The 24,040-nt window shown below is 39.9% G+C and overlaps 1 protein-coding gene across 1 annotated transcript in view; it reads left to right on the top strand.

Moving 5' to 3' along the window:
- The window catches only part of LOC115795906 (guanine nucleotide-binding protein G(olf) subunit alpha), a 56,485-nt gene extending 35,571 nt beyond the window's left edge, over positions 1 to 20,914 (top strand). The window contains 9 exon segments of the mRNA XM_030752037.1: positions 14,436 to 14,455; positions 14,458 to 14,489; positions 14,601 to 14,674; positions 16,481 to 16,539; positions 17,070 to 17,120; positions 17,123 to 17,189; positions 17,582 to 17,712; positions 17,816 to 17,883; positions 19,362 to 20,914. Coding sequence (XP_030607897.1) covers positions 14,436 to 14,455; positions 14,458 to 14,489; positions 14,601 to 14,674; positions 16,481 to 16,539; positions 17,070 to 17,120; positions 17,123 to 17,189; positions 17,582 to 17,712; positions 17,816 to 17,883; positions 19,362 to 19,508 — 649 coding nt within the window. The 3' untranslated portion in view covers positions 19,509 to 20,914.
- Positions 20,915 to 24,040: the final 3,126 nt, after the last annotated feature.

Raw genomic sequence — 24,040 nt, 5'->3', positions numbered from 1 at the left:
ATGAATGAGGAAGAGGAACATTTTGGTAGGGTTATGGTGAGCTTTTATTTATTTATTTTTCCCCAGCTCAAAAGTTGTAAACAACCAGACAAGTGTGCCCTTATTATATTAGATTCAGCCACTGAAGATGGCATAGAAACAACACAAGTTGTTGTTCAGGCAAGTGAATTTGCTTAATAAACAAAAGAAAAGCCTAATGGTTTCTAATCCGTTTATTAAATCTTTTCTATCTCTGTTTTTGCTATAGCTTAATTCACATTTTCACCACACTAATAATAACAATTAAATATTTTATACATAAAATGAATCATATAAGACCTTAATCCATATTAACAAAAACCTTTGTGTCACTTGTTAAATCAGATGACCCTCCTGTCAGCTGACTGAGGAATAATCAAAGAGAGCACTATGGAACTCTGTGTGTGTGTGTGTGTGTGTGTGTGTGTGTGTGTGTGTGTGTGTGTGTGTGTGCTTGAATATATCTGAGTTTTTTGAGGAAAAGGAAGGAGGGGTTTTGCACTAAAATGTAGGATCAGATCTGCTAGAACTTCAGTGGGACACCATCTACTAAACCCACTGTCCTTAAGGTTGTTAGAGCCCCCTGTGGGACTCAGTCTTTCTCTCTCTTTTCAGTCGTCTCTTGAGGCCAGAAAGCGATAGCAGAGAGGATGTTGCAGAGCACATGAGAACACATGCCAAGCCTTTTTCCTATGTGTATGTGTGTGTGTAAACCCTTTTCACTTAGGGCATCACTTTAACGTCGCCTATGTGCGCCTGGGATTTAGTTTTTCCTGTAACGTAATTGTTTTGCCTCTTCTGTGAGTTATAGATTCAAACACTCAGCCTGCGTGGACATTTGAAAAGAGTTAAGAGAGCCTAAAGCTGCCCACCATTGCATGCTACATGTCACAAGATTAGCTACACTGCCAATGTGTTTTTATTTTGTTTCTAGAGACCAGAGGCTCCTGACAGCTTCTTTTAGCCTGAGAGGAATCACATAGAAACACCACACCGCTCCGTAGCACCCGAAATACTTTGACTAAAGTATCTAAAGTTTAAATCTATAGTGTGTGTGTGTGTGTGTGTGTGTGTGTGTGTGTGTGTGTGTGTGTGTGTGTGTGTGTATAAACAAAAGGAATAATGGAGGTTTTTAGTTCAGTATGAGCAGTGCTACAAAGGATGATGAGAATTTACGTTCCACTTAAAGAAAGGGAGGGGGGGGGTTGTGGCTATAAATAGATTTTATTTTTGGGTTAAAATGCACGTCCAGCAGAGAGACAGAGCGAGGCTCATGAATGGCGGATATCTGTGAGTCTGTTACTGTGTGCCGACCACACACACACCTTTCTCTCACACCACTCTCACACACCTGCTGTTGACCAGGAGTGTAAAGGCACAGTCTGCTTGAGGACAGCGGTGGCGCTGCAGGTTCCTGCTCAGAGATTGTGGAATGGTGCCATAGACACACCCCCCCCCCCCCCCCCCCCCCCCCCCCCCCCCCCCACCCCCCCCCCCCCCCCCCCCCCCCCCCCCCCCCCCCCCCCCCCCCCCCCCCCCCCCCCCCCCCCCCCCCCCCCCCCCCACCCCCCCCCCCCCCCCCCCCCCCCCCCCCCCCCCCCCCCCCCCCCCCCCCCCCCCCCCCCCCCCCCCCCCCCCCCCCCCCCCGCGCTCTCTCTCTTGCTCTCTCTCTGAGACTCCCCCTCTGTCGCTCCCATTTCTCCCCCCACCCCCCTTAGAGCTTATGTAAACTAGCTGTGGAGCCAGGGCAAGCTGAGGCTATTTTTAGCAGCAGCACTGCAGAGCAGAAACTGGCTAGGGTCACGTGTGCAAAGCCGAATCAAAGGGAGTATCCCGGCAATGCGCTGTAAACAAAGGGAAGGTCAGTAGCAGAAGGTGAGACACAAAACGCCTCTTTGTTGGTTTTGTGTGTTTCTGTGTATGTGCGTGCGTGTGAGAGACTATACACTGCCTGACTATACTTTCTCTTAATGCCCTGACATAAAACAAATCATTGTAAGTGTATGAATGCACTCATATGCTTCCCTGTGTTCTCTCTCCCCCTACCACACATACACACACAGACACACAGAGCTCAACCATTTCTTTCACTGCTGAGACAGAGAGAAGGGAAGCTGAATGGATCAAAGTGAGGTTTGACACGCGAGGATACATTTTGCTGCCTAATCATGACCAGTGTTCCTCGCCAGCTCCACACACACTCCCCCAGCCTAGCAGAGTGAGCAACAGCAGACTTGGAGCCATACAAAATCTATCAAGGAGCACATGACCATGTGTGTTTAGCATGTTTTGTCTCACGTGGGGATTTCAAACCCTCAGAGCACTGCTCCAAGTTTGGCCTTAGTGTTTGCTGTAGCATGCAGGCCCAGCTATCAGTGAGGCTAAAGGGTAGTTGTGTCCAGCCACACCCAGGCAAAAGGTCTCCCTCCACCTCAGCCACTAGTCAAACAAGCTTAACCTTTCACCTACTGTGGAATGTGGTCAGAATGGGCACAAAGCTATTTTTTTATTTTTTATTTTTATACACACACACACACACTCTTTCGGTGTGTGTGTGTGTGTGTGTTGTGTGTGTGTGTGTGTGTGTGCGTCTCAAACTGGTTTTGTTGACAATTTGAGCTGTGGGGTGTTTTGTCAGGCTGAGCTAAAAGAGGTAGCTTAGAGACTAACTTAAGTAAACACCTAGTTGGGTGATTTATTGTTGTAGGCATTCGTAACCTGAGATTTACAGCTTTATTATACTGAAAGTAACCAAGTAGAAAATACCCCCACCCCCCCCGCCCAAACAGTCTAAGAGGGTCATGAAAGAGAATATGCTATACCAGCGAACATCCGGTTCTTCCTCTTCTTCTTTTCCTGTTGTGGTTTTTCGGTGAGTGATACTCTCCGCTAAAGCAATATTTATTCAGAAATGTAATTCTTCTCCTGATGTGCTCTCACAGCTGCTACAGGTTAAACAATGGCAAATGTACTTGCATGTGCATGTTATGAAACGGCCCTCTGTGTGAACACTGGAATATAATGCTGATACAAATTAATCAATTAATTTACATTTCCTTGTTTCATTTTCTCGATCGTGTGGGTTTTGAGATTCACTTTATTGTAGGCTTGAATATATTTGCATTTTGGGGTACATTTTACTAAATGCTACATGATTGCAATTACTTTTAGTAATATCTATCATTTAACATGTATAGTTGGTTTAGTATTTTCCTCTTTAGAGCCACTTGTATTTATTTTAAAAGCACATTTGGTGCCAATTTTCAAAGGTTACCAGGCATGATACATTCACAGAAGAGGACTGCTATTACTACGGCTGCTCCTGCTGCTGTTGCTATGACTGAAATGGCAGAACTGCAGTTAAAAGTTTTTAGAACAGTTTCAGGAACATGGGACATGGGTGTCACCGATTATTTATGGCCATTATTTACTTTTTAATTCCACAACTTTGATAGATATTTTTCCAAATATATTGGCCTAATGATAAGCAAAAGGAGACTTATTGTGCTTGAAAACTCTTTTAAGTGGCTCTCATCCATAGAGCCCAAGGTTGCTCTTTTTTTTTTTTTTTTTTTTTTTAATTTCAGGTATAAATTTCTGTCTGGCTTAATGCAGGTATTGGCTAAATTGTAGGTGTGTAGAAATGAGGTCTGTCAAAAATCATTGTTTATTCATTCTTTATTTATCCTGATCTAATTTACTGACTTGAGTAAGGGTTTCTTTTTCCCTGCTGCAGTAATCTGTGATACCTGTTTGAGTTCTCTGACCCTGTTTGCACTTGTTCATTGGGAAAGTAGTGACACAATGTGCTCATCCCACTAATCACGCAACACAGCAAATCATGTCACTTCTATTCCCCTGATCTGCTTGTATCACAGGACTGACAGAGGAAACTAATTTGTATGAGGTATGTTCTTGGTGACTGATTTATTAGTCAAAGAATATCAGCCAAAAGTAAGAAAATACTACAAAAAAAAGAGAGTTCATATACTAAATGTTGACTGTACAATATTGCATATTTTGTTTGAGTTGTTTGAGACTGTTTAATTACACTTTCTTTTTTAAAATATTCACTTTAATCATTTTCAGTGCTGCTGAAATGTGTGGCGGATTGCGGGAAGCATAATGTTACACTCACGTACATGTTGGCAGATTAGTTTGTAGAGTGCAGCTAATGCAATGCCGGCAACAGTAGACTTTCTTACCCTGCATGTTCATGTCTGCACACCTGTTGGGTTTTATGGACGTTTACTCTGACACAGCCTAGAGACCGGTCACTTACTGGATCAAAATCCTCCAGAACTGTGCTGGTTTGCTCAGATTTCATTCATCTTACTTTCTGTCTTTGGGCTTTCCATCTCATATTGAGAGACAGAGGAGTGCTGCCATTTATTGGGGTCACAGACAGAATAAAAGACGAGCATAGCGTACGGTCTGAAAAGTGAAACCTGTGCGGAAGCGTCTTAAACCAACTTGTCTGATTGCATAAAGAGGGCTTTCGTATAGAAGTCTATGAGGAAAACAACCCTTGGTTCTCTTGCTGTGACTGCAATAAACAACTTTCTGATGAGTCAGTGGGCTCGAATGCTACTTTTTAGGTCATACTGAATAAAACAATAAGTCCAATTTGTAAATTATGGTCATTATTGGAGTCAAAAAGGAGGATTATCCAGGGTATGCTCATTGGCTAACAATTTGCCAATCACAAGTCATTAACCAGTGAGTATGTGATTTCACAGCCAGATCCAAGGCCTCAGAATGGAACTTCACAAATCAGTGGGTAGCCTCACGAATGCTGTATCCATTTTATTTCCACTGTCTACGCTGGGGGCTGGTGGCTGTGTTTCATCTTAGAACCAACTGGCATTAACTGGCATTGGACACTAATGAAATATGAGCTCGTTTTACATGCAAGTATTTCAGCTGCAGCTAGCGAAAGATGATTTTAGTAGGTGAGATGTTGTCGCTCCCTCTGTGTAGAGCTGAAAACAAAGCTGCCTCAGTATCACCAATGGTTTGCATTTACCACTTGGTCATAAAGCATAATTTTCATTTTCATGTGTATTACCTTCGACAGACTTGTTTGACTTACCCAGTTATTAGCCCCCCCCCCCCACAAACTGACAGTGTGTTCTAAATTCTGCCACAGTTTACTAACTTTCTGGTTTCTTTGCATGCCTCACACTACATGTTACGTTCCTGCCTTTTACTTAAAATGTGGCTGTAGTTGAGTCATCCAAAGTAAGTTAATAACTTTATCTTGACATTGATGGAAAATGTTATGGAAAAGGAAAGCTGAAAAGGAGATTTAATAAGGATATAGTAAAAATGACCTGTAGTGTGCAGAGACTCTGGCTGCACTTGGATTAGCCTCATTAATAATGTGATGGTGGATGTTGTTGACACGGTTCTGCAGTGTTGAAACTACAATGATGGACTACAAAAAGTGCATCTTTGATACTTCAAAGCCCTTCCAGGTTGTTTATTGCAAGGCAAGGCAGGATTTTATTACAGCAGCGTAATGTTCATAGTTCATAAAACACATCAGCAGGTTATGACATGAAATGGAAAACGGTTGTTTCCACATTTCCATGATGTGTCACTGGTCAGTTTGTTTCTAATGACGGTGAGTAGTGCGTTGCTATGAATTATGGGGGGTACTTTCATAAAGGATGCTCCACTGTATCCTAAGTAAAGGAAGCATTTGAAGCACCTTTCCTGAGTATTTAGAGAAGATGATCAGCTCCCTTAAGGCTGCCACGCAGATACTTCCTGGTCACTTCACTCTGTAAGCATTCACCCAGAGCTTGTGATATATTTTACTCATGTGCTTGAGAAGGTGGATCTCTAAAACATTGTCTTCACAAGCTGTGAATTTGCTTGGCCCACCCACCAAACAAACGCAGTATACAGTGACACAAATACAGTAATAGAAAGCCAGCGCAGGCCACGGCTCTGCTGTGTGTTGATGTATGAGTGTGTCTGGGAATGGAAGGATACAAGTGCAGCCTGGCTTAGGAAGAGAGGGAGAGGAAGTGGTATGGACCCGGACTGGGGTTGCCATGGGAACCCAGCTGCTAAAACCAGGCAGGGTCAGTGTGGAAGTGAGGCTGCACGCAGCGCGAGGAAGGGATGCCACCCGGAGGCCCAGTTCATGAACTACACAAACATCACACACACTGGACTTCAGGCTGAATTCATCTTTCAAATAATAAAATCAAAAAAGGAAATTAATTCTGTATTTATTTTGGAATTTCTTTCATCTGTGTCATTATGGATTATTTCCTATCACCAGGTTGTCCAGCCATGTAGACTTAGTTCAGGCTTATGCAATCTGCACACTGTAGATGCCCCTGTCTAATATTAGTCATTGGTTATTGACTTTTGATTAGGGGAAAAGAGGAAAGCTCATTTTCACTGGGTCACTGGTTGACTTCCAAGCGGAACAACTAATTTGACATAGAGGCTGCTGTTGTTTACAGGCAAGATATTTGAAACCTGCTCAATATTGTTGATTTAGACTATTTTTACTAGGTTTTCTATTTCTGGCACAGACTCATTCAGTAGCTTACTGACAGTGCATCGATGTTGGGCTTCAGTATTATTAGAGAAACCCATAAGTCAATTTCACAGTGAGAACTGTATTTGGGAGCTCCACATGGGACAAAGTTCAGTCCCAATATTCCCATGTAGCTTCAATTCAGGGGCTTGAGTCTATTTTAAACGGAGGTAATGTAATGGTCCACGTGGACACTAAGCAGAGACAAAAGGGCATTACAGTCTATTTTACATTTTTATACAAACACCTTTCAAAACCATGACTTGATGCGGCCCTGGAAGGCGAAATGGAGGCCTTGAGATAAAGCAGGCACTTTTGTTTACACAAGATTTGGTTTGACTTTCAGGAGTGTCTCCGTTCTTGCTCCTATTTAGGAAGTACCCCACTGAGCCGTTGATGGATTTGTCTAGTTTCAGATCCATCTCCCAAACTGCACAGTGTTCCTGCTTGGATGGATGAGTTGAACCCTGGGCTCGGATCTTTCCAGCAGGTGACCGGGATCCTGCACAGCTCCACCTTCACTGTGTCCCGCCGCACGTGGCCCTGTGTGCTATACCAGCTCAATACATCGGACAGGCTGGGATGAGGCTGTTATGTGATGAGCTGTGCAGTGCTGCCAGTTTTGTTAGGATACTGGGTGTGTTTTGTAAGAGGAGACAGATGAAGCGTGGAGGGGAAATTCTCCTTTACATTTAAGATCGCTATATAGATACTAGTTTAGATTATACTTTTGGGTATGATTCAAGTAGTAGCTCTACTTAAAATAGTCAAGCAAAGATAATCAACCTTACTGACTGATTATTATGCTCAAGTAAATTTTGGTAGTTTTCCTTCCCTTTTCCTCTGGTAAAAAGCTCTTTGCAGGGGGACAGCAAAAAATCCTCAAAGTAGGAAAAACCCAGGACTGCTAGTTGGAGAAAAAGTAGGGATGTGAATCTGTTATCTTTGGCTGTTGGAAATTGTATTTCATTTCTGACATTTGATAGCCCCAGTTGTTAACAGAAGCAGGAAATAATTAGAAAGTGGTAGTAATCAACTTAAAATCAGTTAATGTGGGGAAATACTGAGTGTAAGGAGGAGGATTAAATGTTAAATTTCAGTATTTGATTTTAAAGAAGTAAATTCAAAAAGTGTTTGTAGTTTGGAGGCCAAATGTTTATATTCAAAGGCCTAATTACCCATAATGCCCTTGGAAAAATGTTGTGAAAAAAGTCTTAAGAGGCAAACTACTCATGTTGACAGCCAAGTTGTGCTGGTTTTCATGCATGAAAGCAAGTTTATTTCCTGCTCAAAACAGACTGGGTTGTAGAGGGTGACCACGCACGTTACCACAATTAGTCTGCAGATAATTAAGGTTAAGAGGTCTGTTACCTGACTTAACAAAAGTCTGTGACTTTTACTGTTATTTTTGGCTACTTTCTAAACAACAAATGTATCAGGCTTGATTGAATTAAACCCAACTTAAGAAAAGCTGTCCTTCCATTTATTCCAAATAGATTTTTGTTTTTGGCCTATACAAAGTGAATGTGAAACATAACTGGGGTAAACATACATTACAGGAAAAAGCGCATTCCAAATTGAAAGCAGTTAAATGGAAACATTACCAGTTAGAAGAACAGTGTGGTGGTGCCGCTGTGCCCAGCAGTGAGTTTCAAGAGCTGTCACCAGCCCGTTGGAGACTAAAGTGAAAGTCCATTATGCTGGCTGAGCGCTCAAAATATGGAAACTATTGATTGGATCCTCTGAACTCCTAATTAAAGATGGTCTGCTATTTGTAAAAAGTCAACCCAATTATCAAATGAGCACATGAGGCTGGGTGCTGTCAGTCCGTGTGAAGTTTCCAGTGTGTTACGGGGTATTTATTTAGCATTTATTCCTGTATCTTTTTGATATCTTCATGTTCATTTTTGCTTTTGTGCATATGCTGTTTTGATGCATATAATTTGATTTTTAGCACAAATTCAAAAAGCTGATCTGGGTCACTTCTTCTCCAAATTTGGTAGTTGTTTATTGTGGCTCTTGCAAGGCATGGTGGTAGAAATGGTGCAAGAACTGACCTTTTGGTTTTTGAAGAAGGTGCTGTGCAGCTGGGTGGCCCATGACCCCGAGCTCCTGTATGCAGTGTTTCATTACCCACCACCACCATCTTTCCTCCACCCTCTTTTCTGCTAAATGGGCAGCAACATGTGGCCCACGTTGGGGCCTGCGGCACTCTGCATCAACTGTCCTTCAATATATTGGTGTGTTTGGGTGAAGCTCAGGCTGAGTGAGTGTTATAATGCTTGTGTCTGTGTTTTATGGAAAGACGAGGCAAATGACACAGAAGACCCAGAGAGAGTGTATTACGAAGGGAGATGAACAGCTTAGTCAGTTTTACTGTCACAAAGGTAGCTCTTTTTAACCCAAAGACCTCACCATGATCGCTCACCTGAAACAGTGAAATGTGCTAGGATGCTGCATATGTTTGTGTCATGACTTCAATCAAGGTTTAGGGACTGTTACATCCCTGGTGCACAGAGCCTGGGGAAGAAGGCAGCAAAAAAAAAGGTTGATAACTGTGATGATGTCCATTATTATTAGTGTGTTAGGTTTTGTTAAACCAGCTAACGCAAAGAAAGTCTGGCTATATTGAACTTGCTGTGTAGTTTACTTCTCACATTAAGGCAAATTGATATTGTCCATAACTAAGTTCATAAAAAAAAGCACGCTACTATGTTAGGCTACAAACAAATTAGAAATTACATCTCATTTAATGTGGTTTGATGGTTGTGAACAAAGTTTAAAGTCATAAAACTAATTCATAAATGCCAAGCATAGTTTTCTGTGCATATATTATACACATGCTAAAAACAAAGTGGTAAAATGGCGGCCTGCTATCCCTCCAATGCCACAAATATGACAAAATGACCACATCACACACAGATCTCCAATGCCAGCGTTGAGCAGTTCTTGGAGGAAATTGAAGAAAGCGGCACAAACCACAGATTTCCCTGGACCCTAAACCCCAGCTCGTCTATTTGTAGCACTCAACCAGAACAGCCGTAGTCACTGTAAACTGCACACAGACCTTTTGATAAGACATTATCTGGACAGCCACTCGATGATCAATGTTATCTTTTCGGCCTTTTTCCTGGATCCAGGACTCTTGTTTTTTTTTTTTTTGTTGTTTTTTTTTCTCTCTCTCTCTTTTTTTCTCTTTCTTTCTTTTTCTTTCTCTTCCTTCCCCCCTCTTGCCTGGTACAGCAACTATATTTGGATCTCCAGTGCTCTACCAATAGTACTTCTGTCACATGGCAGTCACAAAGCACTCAGTAATTATAACCTAGCTGGGTTTCTGCAAGGAAGGCTGACTAAAAATACTCCCACATTGTTGCAGCGATGGGGCAAAAAGCTAGAGAATTTTAAGAGGTTTTGCCTGTGTTTTCGTGAATATGTGTCTGTCTGCTCAGGGGACATGAGTGTGTGCGTGTGTGTGTGTGTGTGTGTGTGTGTGAGAGAAATACTTCACTGTACACTGTGCCGTTTCAAATAACACGGCAGTGCAGAGGGGTTTACTGGTTGTTTCTTGTTTCCAGAGAAGCGCTAATTGGTAAATAAATGCAATTAATTGTGAGATGATGGGTGTGCTTCATGTTGTGTGACTTCAGAGCCAAGACATAAGTAAACACCATACTCTGAATCATCTTAGGTTTATGGTTTCGCTCTCTGCTTGTTTTATTTTTATTTATTCATCAGGTCTTTCAGCTTTTCCCTAAAATTATGCTTTTTGTCTCTATGCTTTGTTGAACTCAGACTGGATTTGATTATTTGCTTGATGGCTAATCTGCAGTTATATTGGTAACTGAGTGGTCTTAAATATGAGAATTTGATGTTGAGCCTATGTTTTTAATTTGCCTTATTTGATGACAGTTGAAAACATTAATGTATGTGATAAACTCCTTGATGTAACTTCATGTTTTATGCAAGTGGTGATAAAATGGATAATATGTAACGCAAATAAATGCGTCAACCAAAAAGGTGAACAAAGAAACCCTCAAATTACCACCATTCAGGAAATAAAGTGTAATAAAGGAACAGTAATAGACTTAGGGAAAACTTAAATATTCTGGTTTCAGATGACAAAACAAACATGTTTAAATAAATGTAAAGATGACAGGAGGAGTGGCTGTTTAAAGGTAACTCGGTCCAATCAGAGAGCTTAAAACATCAGAGCCATAAAGGTAATGCATTTAAAAAACATTGATACCAGTCAAATTGACACCTTATATCAAGAGGATGCTAGTTAAGTTTGAATGTCTTGAGATTTTGTCTGATATAGAAGACACTTTTGTGACATCACCTCAGATTTTAGGACTTTTTTTTTTTTTTTTAAACCATATTCTGACATTTCATAGAAGAAATAATTAATGCAGTGAACTAACCAATAATTAGAATAGAAAAGTGCCAGTCTGAGACTTAATCTCATGAACTTTTCAGACATGTTGAATTTGTTTCTTGCCTGATGAAACATTTTCAGAAACCTACATTGTTTACACAGCTAGCTCAGTCGTTCTACATGTTTTGCTGCCCACTTGTCTGTAATTACCCATATGCATTATTAAGCTCTATGGTCGGCAGAAATAACTTAAGATTAGATTCTCACTGTTGTGATCCCAGCTCTCTATGGGAAAGGAAATATTAACAACCACTTGAAAATGGGTCTGGGCAAAATTTTTCTTTTTCAACTCAGTAAAAAATTATAGACTTCACAAATAATGTAGCCAAACAGAGCATAAAAATGGGAGAGCTGAGGCCCACGAGAGCTGCTAAAAAATAACCCATTATAAGTAAAAGAGACGCTTACCTGAAATTATTTTCAGCTTCCTGCTAAAACTATATAACAAAATTAACAAAAGACCTATTCTTAACTTCACTAACTCAAAACTGAACATGTGATCCATCCATCTATCCATCCATCCATCCATCCCTCCCTCCCTCGCGTATCCTGTTCAGGGTCGCAGGGGTGCTGGAGCCTATCCCAGCTGTCATAGGGCGAGAGGCAAGGTACACCCTGTACAGGTTGCGAGCCTGTCGCAGTGCTAACACAGAGAGACAGACAACCATTCACACTCATGGGCAATTTAGAATCACCAATTAGCCTAACCCCAGTAACTGCATGTCTTTGGACTGCAGAAGAAAACCGGAGTACCCGGAGAAAACCCACGCAAACACAGAGAGAACATGCAAACTCCACACAAAGACCCCGGCCAAGGTAGAATCAAACCTAGGACCTTCTTGCTGTGAGGCAGCAGTGTTAACCACCATGCCACCGTGCTGCCTAACATAAGATGTGCATTTTATTGTTTACATTCCCCAAATGTATGTAGTTTCCTGAGAATAACTCAGGAAAGTTTTGTCCCTTCAGGACTCAAACCCCTCAAATTATTCACATAATACAATTATAGACAAACAAATAGGAGATGCAGGGAGACATATAAACATGTATGTATTATTGTGATGGCACAAAAGAGACAAGTTACACACATCACCTCAGATATCTGCACGTCAGATTTAGATATTTGAGGTCTGTATGTCTAAAACGTCTATTGAGGTTTGCAGTATGGCCAAAGAGTCGACCTGTTCAAAGGTGACAGGTTGGAAGTTAAAAACAGAAAAGAATTGGGTGAATTTTACATACTGGACTAGCCCTGCAATCACCCTGGTTAATAAATAGTGCCAGTAAGGTATAAAATAATAAAGGACAATTTTTAGATTAGGTTGTGGTAATGTGTCATGAGCAGTTTATCATCTGTTACTTTTATTTTTAAATCAGATGATTGCATTAATAAAACCGAACGTTCACGCTGAACGAGAAGGACATGTTCTCTGGACATCAAATGCGATGTGTAACTAGATGATTTTGGACAGCATTTCTTCTAAAATGATGGCATCTTTGCTTTCCAAATGAATTGATAGATTAATTGATAGCTATGTTACATGTGGTAATACAGTAGATGTGTTTATTGTTTATGTGTATGAATTTAGTGTGAGAAAGTCAAGTGCGCTTTCAAAAATAGCCTTACTTCTCCTTTTTGTGGGCAGCAAACAGTTGGTGAGATGAAAACATTGTTGTCGGAGCACATGAGCAGCTGTTATCTAATGGTTCATAATGGAGCATTCATTCTCGGTTATTTAATTCTTGTTGGGTGTGTTAGGTGTGCTACTTTTAGGGCTGAAATGAAAATGAACTGACTACATAAACTCCAGCCCCCTGCTATGCATCGGGTTTCCTGTTCGCTGCAGCCATGTTGGCTGTCTTGTGATGTGAAGCCGGTGAATGTTTGGGTAGAAAATGAAGGATGTGAGGGTGAGCCTGTTTGGTCCACATCTGTGTCCCACTTAGAATCACTCACAAGCTTCAGCAGTAGATGGCGAAACTCCTCAAGATGTAGCACCTTTATCTCTTCTGTTCCCATATGCACTTTGTACCATTCTCTATAGTTTAGTGTCAGCTGTATGGCCGGGCTGTCACCTGGAGTTAATTTGGATGTAAAAGGAAATAAAGCAGGGTTGATGAATATTTATTTTTGGTCTACCACCACCAAAAAAGATACCACAATTACCCACACAGTCAAGTGTCATTGGGAAAAATGACATTTTAATTGTTCAACTAACAGTCCAAAACTCTAAAATAATCATATGAATAATACCAAGAAACCCACTAATTTCTCAGATGTCATTTTGTGACAGAGAAAAGACAGAAGAAAACAACCTTTTTCAAATGTTTGTCACTTTAGGAAAGTAAATAATCATAAAATCATATAAACTCTTCCAGAGAGAGAGAGGGAGAGAGAGCAGTTTATAATTCCTTTTAAGGCTGTGTATGTCCTTTTTTTTTCAGAGTAACATTTGCATTTTTTTTGCTGGCAAGCACATTTGTACTGCTAGGTTTTTTTTTCTTTTTTTTCCCCAAGGGCATTTTTGCTTTGGGCCCCAGAGTTAGTTAATTTCTAACCCTGTTATCCACTGTTGCTTCCATAGTAAAGCAGTTAAAGCAATAGCGAGCTAAATATCAGTGAACTGTTCTGAGACTAAATGTTGAAATGCTAAGAAATGATCTGTATATTTATGTCATGGACTTATTCTATAGAACATCGCACCATTTCTCTTCAAATGTGCATGAAGTGAGTTTATATGTATCATGACCCTTGGACTGGCCTTGTTGGAGCCTTTTCATGATGTGATCCAGACCATCCAGGGGCCTGTGTGACCATGTGTCCCCAGCCTCGGTGTCCTCATCCTGCCTGCTGTGCTGCAGAGAGGCCCAGCTGCTGCTGCTGCTGCCGCTGCTACTGCTGCACATGCTCTCTCAGTAGTGAAGAGATGGCAACAGCAAGCTAACCTCCACAGTAACCGCCTTATGTAATCACTCTGGCTAGAGACAGACCAAAATAGCCCAGACTGAGCAGGCCTGCCATCTTGTGGCATGCAGCTGCCTTAACACCGGCCTAACAGGCCTGCCTCCTGCAGCATTCAGTGTAGATCACGTGGACATGTAAATATTTTCATGTACGACACAAATATAATAAAATACATTATGTCACATTTGTAGTTTATGGTTGATCAGACCTGCAGTTATGTTTTTGTGTTGGTTGAATATGAGACTTTGTGACCCATCCCCCACCAAGATGAACCATGGCTCACTGCTTATGATTTGGCTTTGTTCAGTGAAGACTCAGTATTTATAGAGATAACTGCCATTTGTTTTATATTAATTTAGTGACTTTACATTTTAAATGTGGATAAATCTTCCTACAGCACATAGAAATGTATGGACAGTGTACAAAATTTAACTGCTCTTCTGTTTCTCCTTTTGCAGTTTCCTGGACAGAATTGATTCTGTAGACAGAGCGACTACACACCAACGGACCAGGTCAGTGCGCACCTGCCAGTTTGCTCAGTATTAAAAGTATAAATCACCTGCAAAACCCTTTTCCTTTTTCCATTCCTTGATCTGGATCTCTCTTGTGTCCACCATGTGTAGGACCTGCTACGCTGCCGAGTGTTAACTTCAGGGATTTTCGAGACGAGGTTCCAAGTAGATAAAGTGAACTTTCAGTAAGTCTCTGCTCAGCTTTAACAAGGGCATAAATTCATACGTTGAAGACAAGTTTGGCCTCATTTATCCTTATTGTTTGCCACCTTTGGTAAACAGTACATTGTTAGCAACTTTATATGGGTTTAAGACTATAAAAAAAAGATGTGTAGCCAGGATTAATGAGGGTATTTCTTTCTTTTTTTTTTATTTTATTTTTTATAAATATTCTCCTATTTGGCATGAAAATTAGATAAGGTGGATCACTGGGGTATTTTGGCTCAAAATGGGCCTTTCAGGTTGACTGCACATTTGTGCAACAGTTCTGCATATAGTTGATCCAAAGAGTCAATGTTACCTTATTTAACTGATGTTTGTGGATTTCTGTCCATTTGATAAGCAAAATGTATTTTATCCATGAGTAAATAGGGGGGAAAAAATGAAATTATGATTTTATATATATATATATATTTTTTATTCCTGGTGATTTTTATTTTGAGCACCAAATGTTTTATATACAGGAGGGAAAAAAAAACACAATTCATATGAAATATTTCTCTATACCCAGATCTGCATGTACTTTTCTCTTCTCCGTTTGGTTTCTACACACTGACGCCACAACTGAACTAACTTTAATTTGAGGATGGCTGACATATTTCTCTTTTTTGTTGTTTTATGTTTTTTTTTTTTTTTAAAGAGAAGTTGAACACAATTTTTAGTGGTTGATTTTGAAAAATAAAGTGGAAAAAATTATTTGTACTTATTGGTACTTATTGGAAGGAAATCAGTATTGGTGTGTTTCCAGCTCGTTCATTGGTTATGTACATGCCTGTGAACAAACTAATCATGAGCCACGTTGGGAACTATTCCTTCTAACATTCGTTTATATAATATTCTTTCTTATGCAGCAAATTTTCCAAACTTCACGGAATCATGAAAAACAGGACTGTCTAGGTGTTTTCTGGTTTTCCAGTAATTTTTCTTTTTTAAAAACATTGGACTGTGTGCCTCCTTGTTGGAGCACTGCCCTCTTGGGTGTTATTGCTATATTTTGTTTGGCCTCGTGTTAAGAGCCTTAGATGTCATAAGTTTGTTCCTTTAACAAAACCCTGAGCCCACAACTTGCTCAGCAGCTGGAAGATGAGGTAGAAAACCACGTCATCGAGTGACTAAAAAGTAAAATTTTTCCCCTGCGGTTGGCCAGTGTGATTTCTGAACCTTTTGCAAGTTATTTACTGTTGGTTACAGTTATTAGAGCAGCGATAAAGGTTAGAGTAAATGTTTTGTAACTGCTTTGATGATGTCAGATGAGGTGACCCATTTCCGCAGTCACAGACACAACAGTCTTATTCTTCCATCTGAACTGGGCCCTTTGTATCACATTATATCATCCTAAATGATTTGGTTTAAAAAAGGTCTGGGTCATGACTTCCCTTTGGGTGTGCGTTTGTCATTATTCAGCTTTGATGACTTCCAAACATCCAGCCAGGGACACACAGACATTACAAATAATTCTGCTTTTGGTAACGTTATTCATTAATGGATTATTCATGCATCTACAGATGTTCCACAAGTATCAAGGATATCTTTTTGCGAACCAGATAAGCACATGTAACTCAAGACAGAAACACGTCTTTGTAATGATGTACCGAATAATAAAAAAATCAGGATAATATCTAAAACAACACTGGTATGTAAATGCCATACAATGTGCACCTGAAGCCCCCCCGGGCCTGAGTGATATGTACTCTTTGATCAGAAGAGGGCAGCAGCGAGTGTGGTGGTGGTGTTGTGTCTGTATCTGACCCATTACTCCGTCTCCTCCACAGCATGTTTGATGTTGGGGGCCAGAGAGATGAAAGGAGAAAATGGATTCAGTGCTTTAACGGTGAGACTTTTAGCCTTTTCCTCCTTGTTTTCCTTCAAATAACCACACTGTACATCCTCGACCTGCAGCTCATTCTTCTCCCATTACATCCTGCCCGCCTTAAGGTATTTTCTGTCAGCTCCAGCATCCCATCAGCTGCATCAAGACCTGTCCCAACAGTCCAAATCTTAAATCAGCACTTAAGACCCACCTGATTTCACTTGCTTTTAGTCAAGTCTGAGGTGCCTCATTGTTTTTATTTTTATTTTTTCCCCAAGTCTTCCTTAGCACTCTTTTAGTCAGTTGTTGCTTCTGCTTTTAGATTAAAAAACATTTTTTTTCTACATATTAGTATAAAATTTGCTTTCCTTTTCACTGCGATCTTGTTTATGTATTTGGACTTTGATTGTTAATACATTTGCCTTAACTGGAAAGCACATTGGGTCCACTCCTGTTGTCTTAAACGTGCCATATAATGAATGATTTAACTTGACTCGACTATATTCCTTAACACGGGTGACGTTAAATCTGTCCCCTTTTTTTTCTTTCAGATGTCACTGCGATCATCTTCGTGGTGGCCAGCAGCAGCTACAACATGGTAATAAGGAAGACAATAACACCAACAGGCTACGGGAAGCCCTGGACCTCTTCCGCAGTATTTGGAACAACAGGTGAGTAAGAAGGCTCTAATTTGTCTCTGGGAGGGCTTTCTTTAACAGAAAATGCTGGGTTTCCTTTTGTAATGAGTCCGATTGTGGGAAAAGTTCGGAGGGTCTGCTCGGACGAACACAAGCAGTAGCTCAGTTCAGGAGAGAGGCTACATAAGGCTGTAAAAGTAAATAAACCTGCTTTTATCAGCCTTTAGTGCAGCATGTGGCTGGCATTAAAGTCAAACTAGTAGTAGTATGATTACTCAATTTCAAAATTATCTTTGGAAATCACTAATTTGGAAATATCACATTCTGTTTTAGTTTTTTTTTTTTTTTTTTTTTACACTGCTGAAGGTTGTGAGTCTCTGTAAGCTGGTGCCGTTTCTTTGATGGTGTTGTTGTTTGTTTTTCAGATGGTTACGCACTATATCTGTCATATTATTCCTGAACAAGCAGGACATGCTGGCTGAGAAAGTACTAGCTGGAAAATCCAAAATTGAAGACTACTTCCCTGAATATGCTCGCTACACCATACCAAATGAAGGTTTGCTCCCTTCTAAGTACAGCTGAGTTCTTCATGTACTGGCATGCTTTGTAATTCCTTGTCTCGTGCTGTATTAATTGTGAATTTGTTTTTTCTTTTTTAGCAACTCCTGAACCTGGTGAAGACCCGAGAGTGACGAGAGCGAAATTTTTCATCCGAGATGAGTTTCTTGTACGTATATCTCAGTGCCTGTCTGGACTGCTTAAAGTGAGCTGAAGTCAACCAGTGTCCAGCCACGAATATACTCGTCCTGTTATTTCATAACTTAGCATTTTACACGCGTACCTTTTAATCCCAGCTGTGCCGATTATGTTGCTTTAAACCTGATGAACCGTTTCTATTGGTGCCAATCTTTTTGTGGGGACAAGTTGTCCACAGATAAGCAACTTTGATTTCAGCAGCTTAGTACTGTTGCTGTAAGTCTTGCCGGTGATTGTAAAGCACATTTTATAGGGTTAAGAATTACATTCAGTTATGCTAGTTTTACCATAAACAGCCTCTTCAGTGGATAGGGCTGTTATGAAGCTGTTTTAACAATCAATGCATGTCGATAGTGGTTCTGTGGTCACAGATAATCTTTAAGATTCAAATAGCATTATTATACAGTTTATAACTAATTAGTAGACTTTTAACACTCCAGCAATAACTGTTCTTAATGTTTGAAAAGGAGTTCTCCAGTGGCTGAAACATTTCTTTCACATTAAAAGGATGACTCCAGTGATGCAGTTCAATAATGACCAACACTGTTCTTATGTGTTATAGTGGATATAACAACTATGGATCTAATGTAGTTATTTGCCCAGGCACTGATCACTGAGACCACTTACCTCAGTTTCTAGTAATGACAGCAGGCCTGAATGATGTGAATTAGGAGGAATTAAACACTACACGAAAGTCCTCTATATTGTGTCACAACTTCATTTTGCATTAAAGATCGTTCAGGTAAGGAGTGAACCGTTCGCAAAAATAAAGGAGAGCGGGAGTGCTGCATGGCTGTGATAGAAGTCCAAAGAGCAAAATCGAGAGAAATCTGCAGTGTTTCATGTGGTGCATCTATAACCATACAAAACTACTAAGGCACACTCTTATGGTAAAATTATAATTTAAAAACAAATTAGCAGGGGAAAAAAAAAAAGACCAACTTCAAGTCTTCATCGGGGTCTGACATGCTTACCAGAATTTAAACCGTGGGCGGCAATCCACTAACACCTGTGGCATGATGTCTAACCCACAGAGGGCACTAAAAGTAAGCAGGCAAGAACCCTTATGTGTCAAAGTATGAAAGTGTAAAAATATTCATAATAACAGTGGGTTTTAGCAAGTTAATCTCCAAGATGATAATACTCGATAATAGAAGAGCAAGGAAAAAAGTTAACAATGTTTCAACTAAAATAAAGTGACACACGCAGGATCAAATGACCAGACCTGTGGTAAAATATTTCTTTTACTTACATTTTTTGTGACTCATCACGTCTAAAGAGAAACTGAGGTATGAACCGAAGAATGGGTTTAAAAAAAAAATAAAATAAAATAAAGGGTAAGGGAATAAATACAGAGCAGCACATTCGAAAACTGAGGGAGCATCAGGGAGGCTGAAGTTGTACTCGTATCATGGGGGATGTGACGTCTCATGTCTGTCTCCTCCTCAGCGGATCAGCACTGCGAGCGGCGACGGCAGACACTACTGCTACCCCCACTTCACCTGCGCCGTTGACACAGAGAACATCCGGCGGGTGTTCAACGACTGCCGGGACATCATCCAGAGAATGCACCTGCGGCAGTACGAACTCTTGTGATGGGAGACTGACTCTGTCAACCTTCTGTTTATTTTTGTTTTTTTTTTTCCCTCCACCATTCTGCATCCTTGACGAACCTTTCCTCCTCCTCCTCCCTGACTCTTCACCCTGCGCCTCCAGAAGAAACCTACCCTGACCGCCCCTCCTGTCGAGGACTATAAAGTACTACTGAAGTGTGTCAAATCCTCTTCCTCTTTTTAACTTCTTAGCTTTTTTTTGTACTACCTTTTTTTTTTGTTTTGTTTTTTTTCTCTCTGAGACTCATCCCCATTTCACAGATTTAAAAGGAAAGCTGGGGAACAAAGTTGTGTGCCGCTTCTTTTTTTTTTTTTTTTTTTTTCTTCTTTTAATCCTTCCTTTTTGAATGCCTTGATTTTTGTCATTCCACTAAGCCTTGGGCTACCTCCTTTTTATTTTATTTTATTTTTTTTGCCCCTTCGTGTCCTGTTTTTGGCTTCGTCATTGGACTTGGACTGGTGGGTGTGGACACATAAAACACACCTAGAGGACCTCAATGAAGAGGCTGTGTGTGTGTGTGCGTGTGACTAATGAAGAGAAGGAGGAATGCCATGTGAACGAGTGTATGTGCCCCCCCCCCTTTTTTTTTTCCCCGTCACCCTGCCTCCACCCTCTCTGACCGCCTTCTTCTCCCCGCGTTGAAGACGACTGGACAGAGGGGAACCGAATGGCTGAAGAGATAAATGCACTTTGCATCAGGTTCCTTAACTTTTTGTTGTTGATTTTTTTTTTTTTTCTCCAGAGGAAGCATACACACAATGTAGCATCACAATATTTATTACCCTGTCACCCTGCTTGCCGAGCTGCAGGGCGGACCGAGCAGCCGAGAAGACGTGTGGAGCGAAAGATTAAAGGTGGGAGGGGGCAGGAATTACGTTGAAGACGGATTTAAATGAAGGAAAAGGGACTGAGCTCTCTGCAACTTAGCCCTGTTGCCTCCACGGACTCGGACCTGCCTCCTTTTTCCACACAAACCCTCCTTTTAGCATAGAGATACTGATGGGGAGGAGGGTGGGTGGGATGGGAGAGAAAAAAAAATGTATTCTTTTTTTTTTTTTCGTTTTGTTAACTTGTACACTGTGCAAGGTTGAATTATCCTGTACAGACTGTAAAATGTAATATTATTTTGTACAACTTAATTGAAAGAAAAACAAATCTACTTGTAGATCTTTGTGCCTTGATTATGGCTGTACCTGTAAATGAGCTCAGATGTAAGTATGTTTTCAACTGCGCTGTACAGCTTGATGTCAAACTCTATCGGCAGCGAAAGACTGCAGGTAGGGGACTTTCTCTGTAGAGTTTAGTTTTTTCTGGTTTATAAAAAAAAAAAAAAAAGGAAATGCTGTTTAGTAAAAAATAAAAAATAGGGAAAAAATCCTAAAAACCTGTATACATTATGCAAATTAACCACTTACCTGCAGTGAAGACCAGATGTTGCAGCGCCATGCCTTTTATTTTTATTTTTTTTTGTTTTTTGTTTTGTTTGTTCTCCCTCCTTTTATTATATATATTTTTTTTTGAATTTCACAGCTTTAAACAAACATTTGAATTCCATTGAAAGTGTCCAAATTGCAACCTGGTGTTGTTTTAATAGGAACCAACGTTTTTTCGATATGAAGCGCGTGTGCGTGTCTGCGTGTGCGTGAGAGACATCCGTACTGATGTGCGTGCCTGTGCGCATGTGTACATAAAACAGACTCACAGACGCATTGTGTGTGTGCGTGCGCGCGCGTGTGGGTCGGCGAGTGCGTGTTGTGTGTGTAAAAAAAATTTTATAAATGTATGTACATGTAAATTTATAGGTCTATATAAATATATATGTACAATTATACATGTTTAATTATGTGTGTGCCTAGGTGTACATACCTATGTATGTATACGGTAAATATGTATACATACACACATAGGAAAGCATGTTTAGAATGGAGATGAATAAATGAGAGCGTGCAATATTAGTAATTCTTTGGTCCTTTGGAGCCATACCTGATGGCACAGGCACTATGAATGTGTGAGCAGCACCCAACAAGACGAGCTCTTCTCCTTGTACAAACAGCATCAGCCTTTTCTTCTGCTACAGTACACGTCTATCCCGAACAGAGAGTGAACTGACTGGAGGTGCAAAAACCTTGTTTGGCCTGGGAGGATGATTAAATGACATTTTTATTTTCTTTAAATAAAGAGGCACATTAGAGGACTTTGCTTTATTTCCATCTTGGTGTCCAGTTGTGTCCGGATTCATTTATTGGTGTTTTCTCTATATGGAGGACCAAAACTGCCAAAATCAAAAACAAAGAAATAAATGGATAAATAAATTCAGTCCACCAAAATTAGTAAATAAATTCTAGCACTTATAAAATGTGAAATTAATAATAATAAAAAAAAACTTATTCAAGTATGTTTTAATTTGCTTCTGTGTATATTTACCCTTGTATTACCTTCCCAGTTTATGTAATTTCCCACTGAATTTTCCCTTTATACCCAATTTACTTTTAATATATTTTACTTATTTTCCTTTTTTTAAATACAGAAGCAAATAAGGCAGAAATATGAATTTGTCAGAGTTTACAAATGAATATTTGACACATTTTAATTCTTTAGATAAAAATAAATGATAAATATGCAAATCAATGCACCAAAAAGAATTGATATGTGTAGGCAGTTATGTGAAAATGTTTTCATGTGGTTCTGTAGTTATTTACAATTATATCACCTCTACAGTTTTACTTTCACACTGAATTATCCCATTTAGTTTTGAAATCTGTTTACTTCTGTATTATTTTCTGTACTCTATTTTGCATTTCAAAGTATAAATGCTAAATTTAACATAAATATTGATTTGTCACATTTTATGGATTCATTAATACCTACATTCATTTTGAAAATCATTTTCATGCATTTAAAGACATATTGGGGTTACTTAGTTACTTCTTTGTTTATTTTTGCAGTCTTGGTCCTCTACTGCAGCGATACTAATGTGAGGGTGGCGGAGCTGGGTATTTTATCTGGATTTAAAGTTCTGGTTGATTAAACCTCATGCTCTCTCTACAGAAGACATTTTACTGTAATAAAGCATAAAAGAACAGGCTAATCTAATAAAATTAATAATGGCTGGATTCTGTTGTACCTGCTGTCTCGCCATTGTGCTCTCATGACTTTCTGGGACTTATTCCTGAGCCATTATTAATATTATTAGTAACTTTTTACTGCAGCACCTATGAGGGTAACATGTCTGCTGAGAAAAAAAAAAAAAAATGCAGGAATGGTGAACAAACACTTTATGTATAAAATGAGTTCTGAGAAAGAAATGGGGAGGTTAATGGGAGCATTACATTGCCTTTTTCTAATACAGCGAGTGATTTTTATTTTTTTGGATAAAAAGTGTAGAAAAGCATTGCACATAACTTTTATGATAAACACATTTTGTGTTTATGTGTAATGAAATGTTATATAAATAGCATTAACATCAAAGGCATGCTTGGAATAGACTGAAATTTTGTGTCTCGCAGCAGGAATAGCACACATGTTCGGGTCTCAAATTCAGAGACATCTGGACACTTCAATCCAGTTTCACAGACATGGGTTAAACCTGGTTTTAAACTAAAAGAAAATAAAATCAAAGGTGTCCAGTGAAAAGGTTTTTAGCCTAAATTATAAAAGACCCTGCATGGTTTTTTTTGTTTCTGGATGATCAAGTTTAAAGTGGTTGGACCTGTGCAGGTGGTTCATATACTACAAGACCATGTCTCAATCTGTGTAGTTAAGTCATTAAGTATATAATTAGAACACCACAATGTGCTGCTTCTGTGTTTTCATGTGACATTTTAAAAGTTAAATTTAGCATAAAACTTTGAAGTAACACATTCAAAAACTGCAACAATTGATTATACATACTGTATCACCTGGTATGAACACTGTGGAGAGAAGCAGATTACAAATACTGATTTAGATCCTGGACATGAGGTGTGATAACAAATAAGGTAATATTTTTAAATACAATAATTAAAGGTAAATTTATTGCACAAGTCATGCATATGAAAATTCCTTCCTGCACTAATCAACATGTGATTGCCTCTGCTCAGTTCAGGTCAGAGATTAGAAGTAGGCAATAAGGTTTTGACATTCCTTCCCAGGAACTGCCACTCACACCTTGCCTCAGGTGACCCACATGACCTCACATGGCTCACATGATGATGGGGTGGGGCAATGTCTTATCAAGGTTACACAACTTGGACCCAGTGACAGTAATCGCACATGCCTTTTTTCACACCTTGGCCCATGTGATGACACACACGATTAATAGTGGGTCAGCAACCCTCAGGACAACCTCCAAGGGGACAAAATGTCTTCACCAACATAAAGAATTCCAGTTGCTTTCTTTTCAACCTGTCAAGACTACCATGACCTGGATGACCCAGAGCCTTGACAGACATAAGGCCATTTCCAAACAGTTTGAAGTCCATTAAGCTTATTCACAAGTGGAAAATATTTAAAACAGTTGCCAATCTTCCCAGGAG

Source organism: Archocentrus centrarchus, chromosome 17, assembly GCF_007364275.1.
Source record: "Archocentrus centrarchus isolate MPI-CPG fArcCen1 chromosome 17, fArcCen1, whole genome shotgun sequence".
In the NCBI taxonomy this organism is placed as follows: Eukaryota; Metazoa; Chordata; class Actinopteri; order Cichliformes; family Cichlidae; genus Archocentrus; species Archocentrus centrarchus.
Note: the sequence above shows the minus strand (reverse complement) of the source record. Positions and strands in the feature narration are given on the sequence as shown.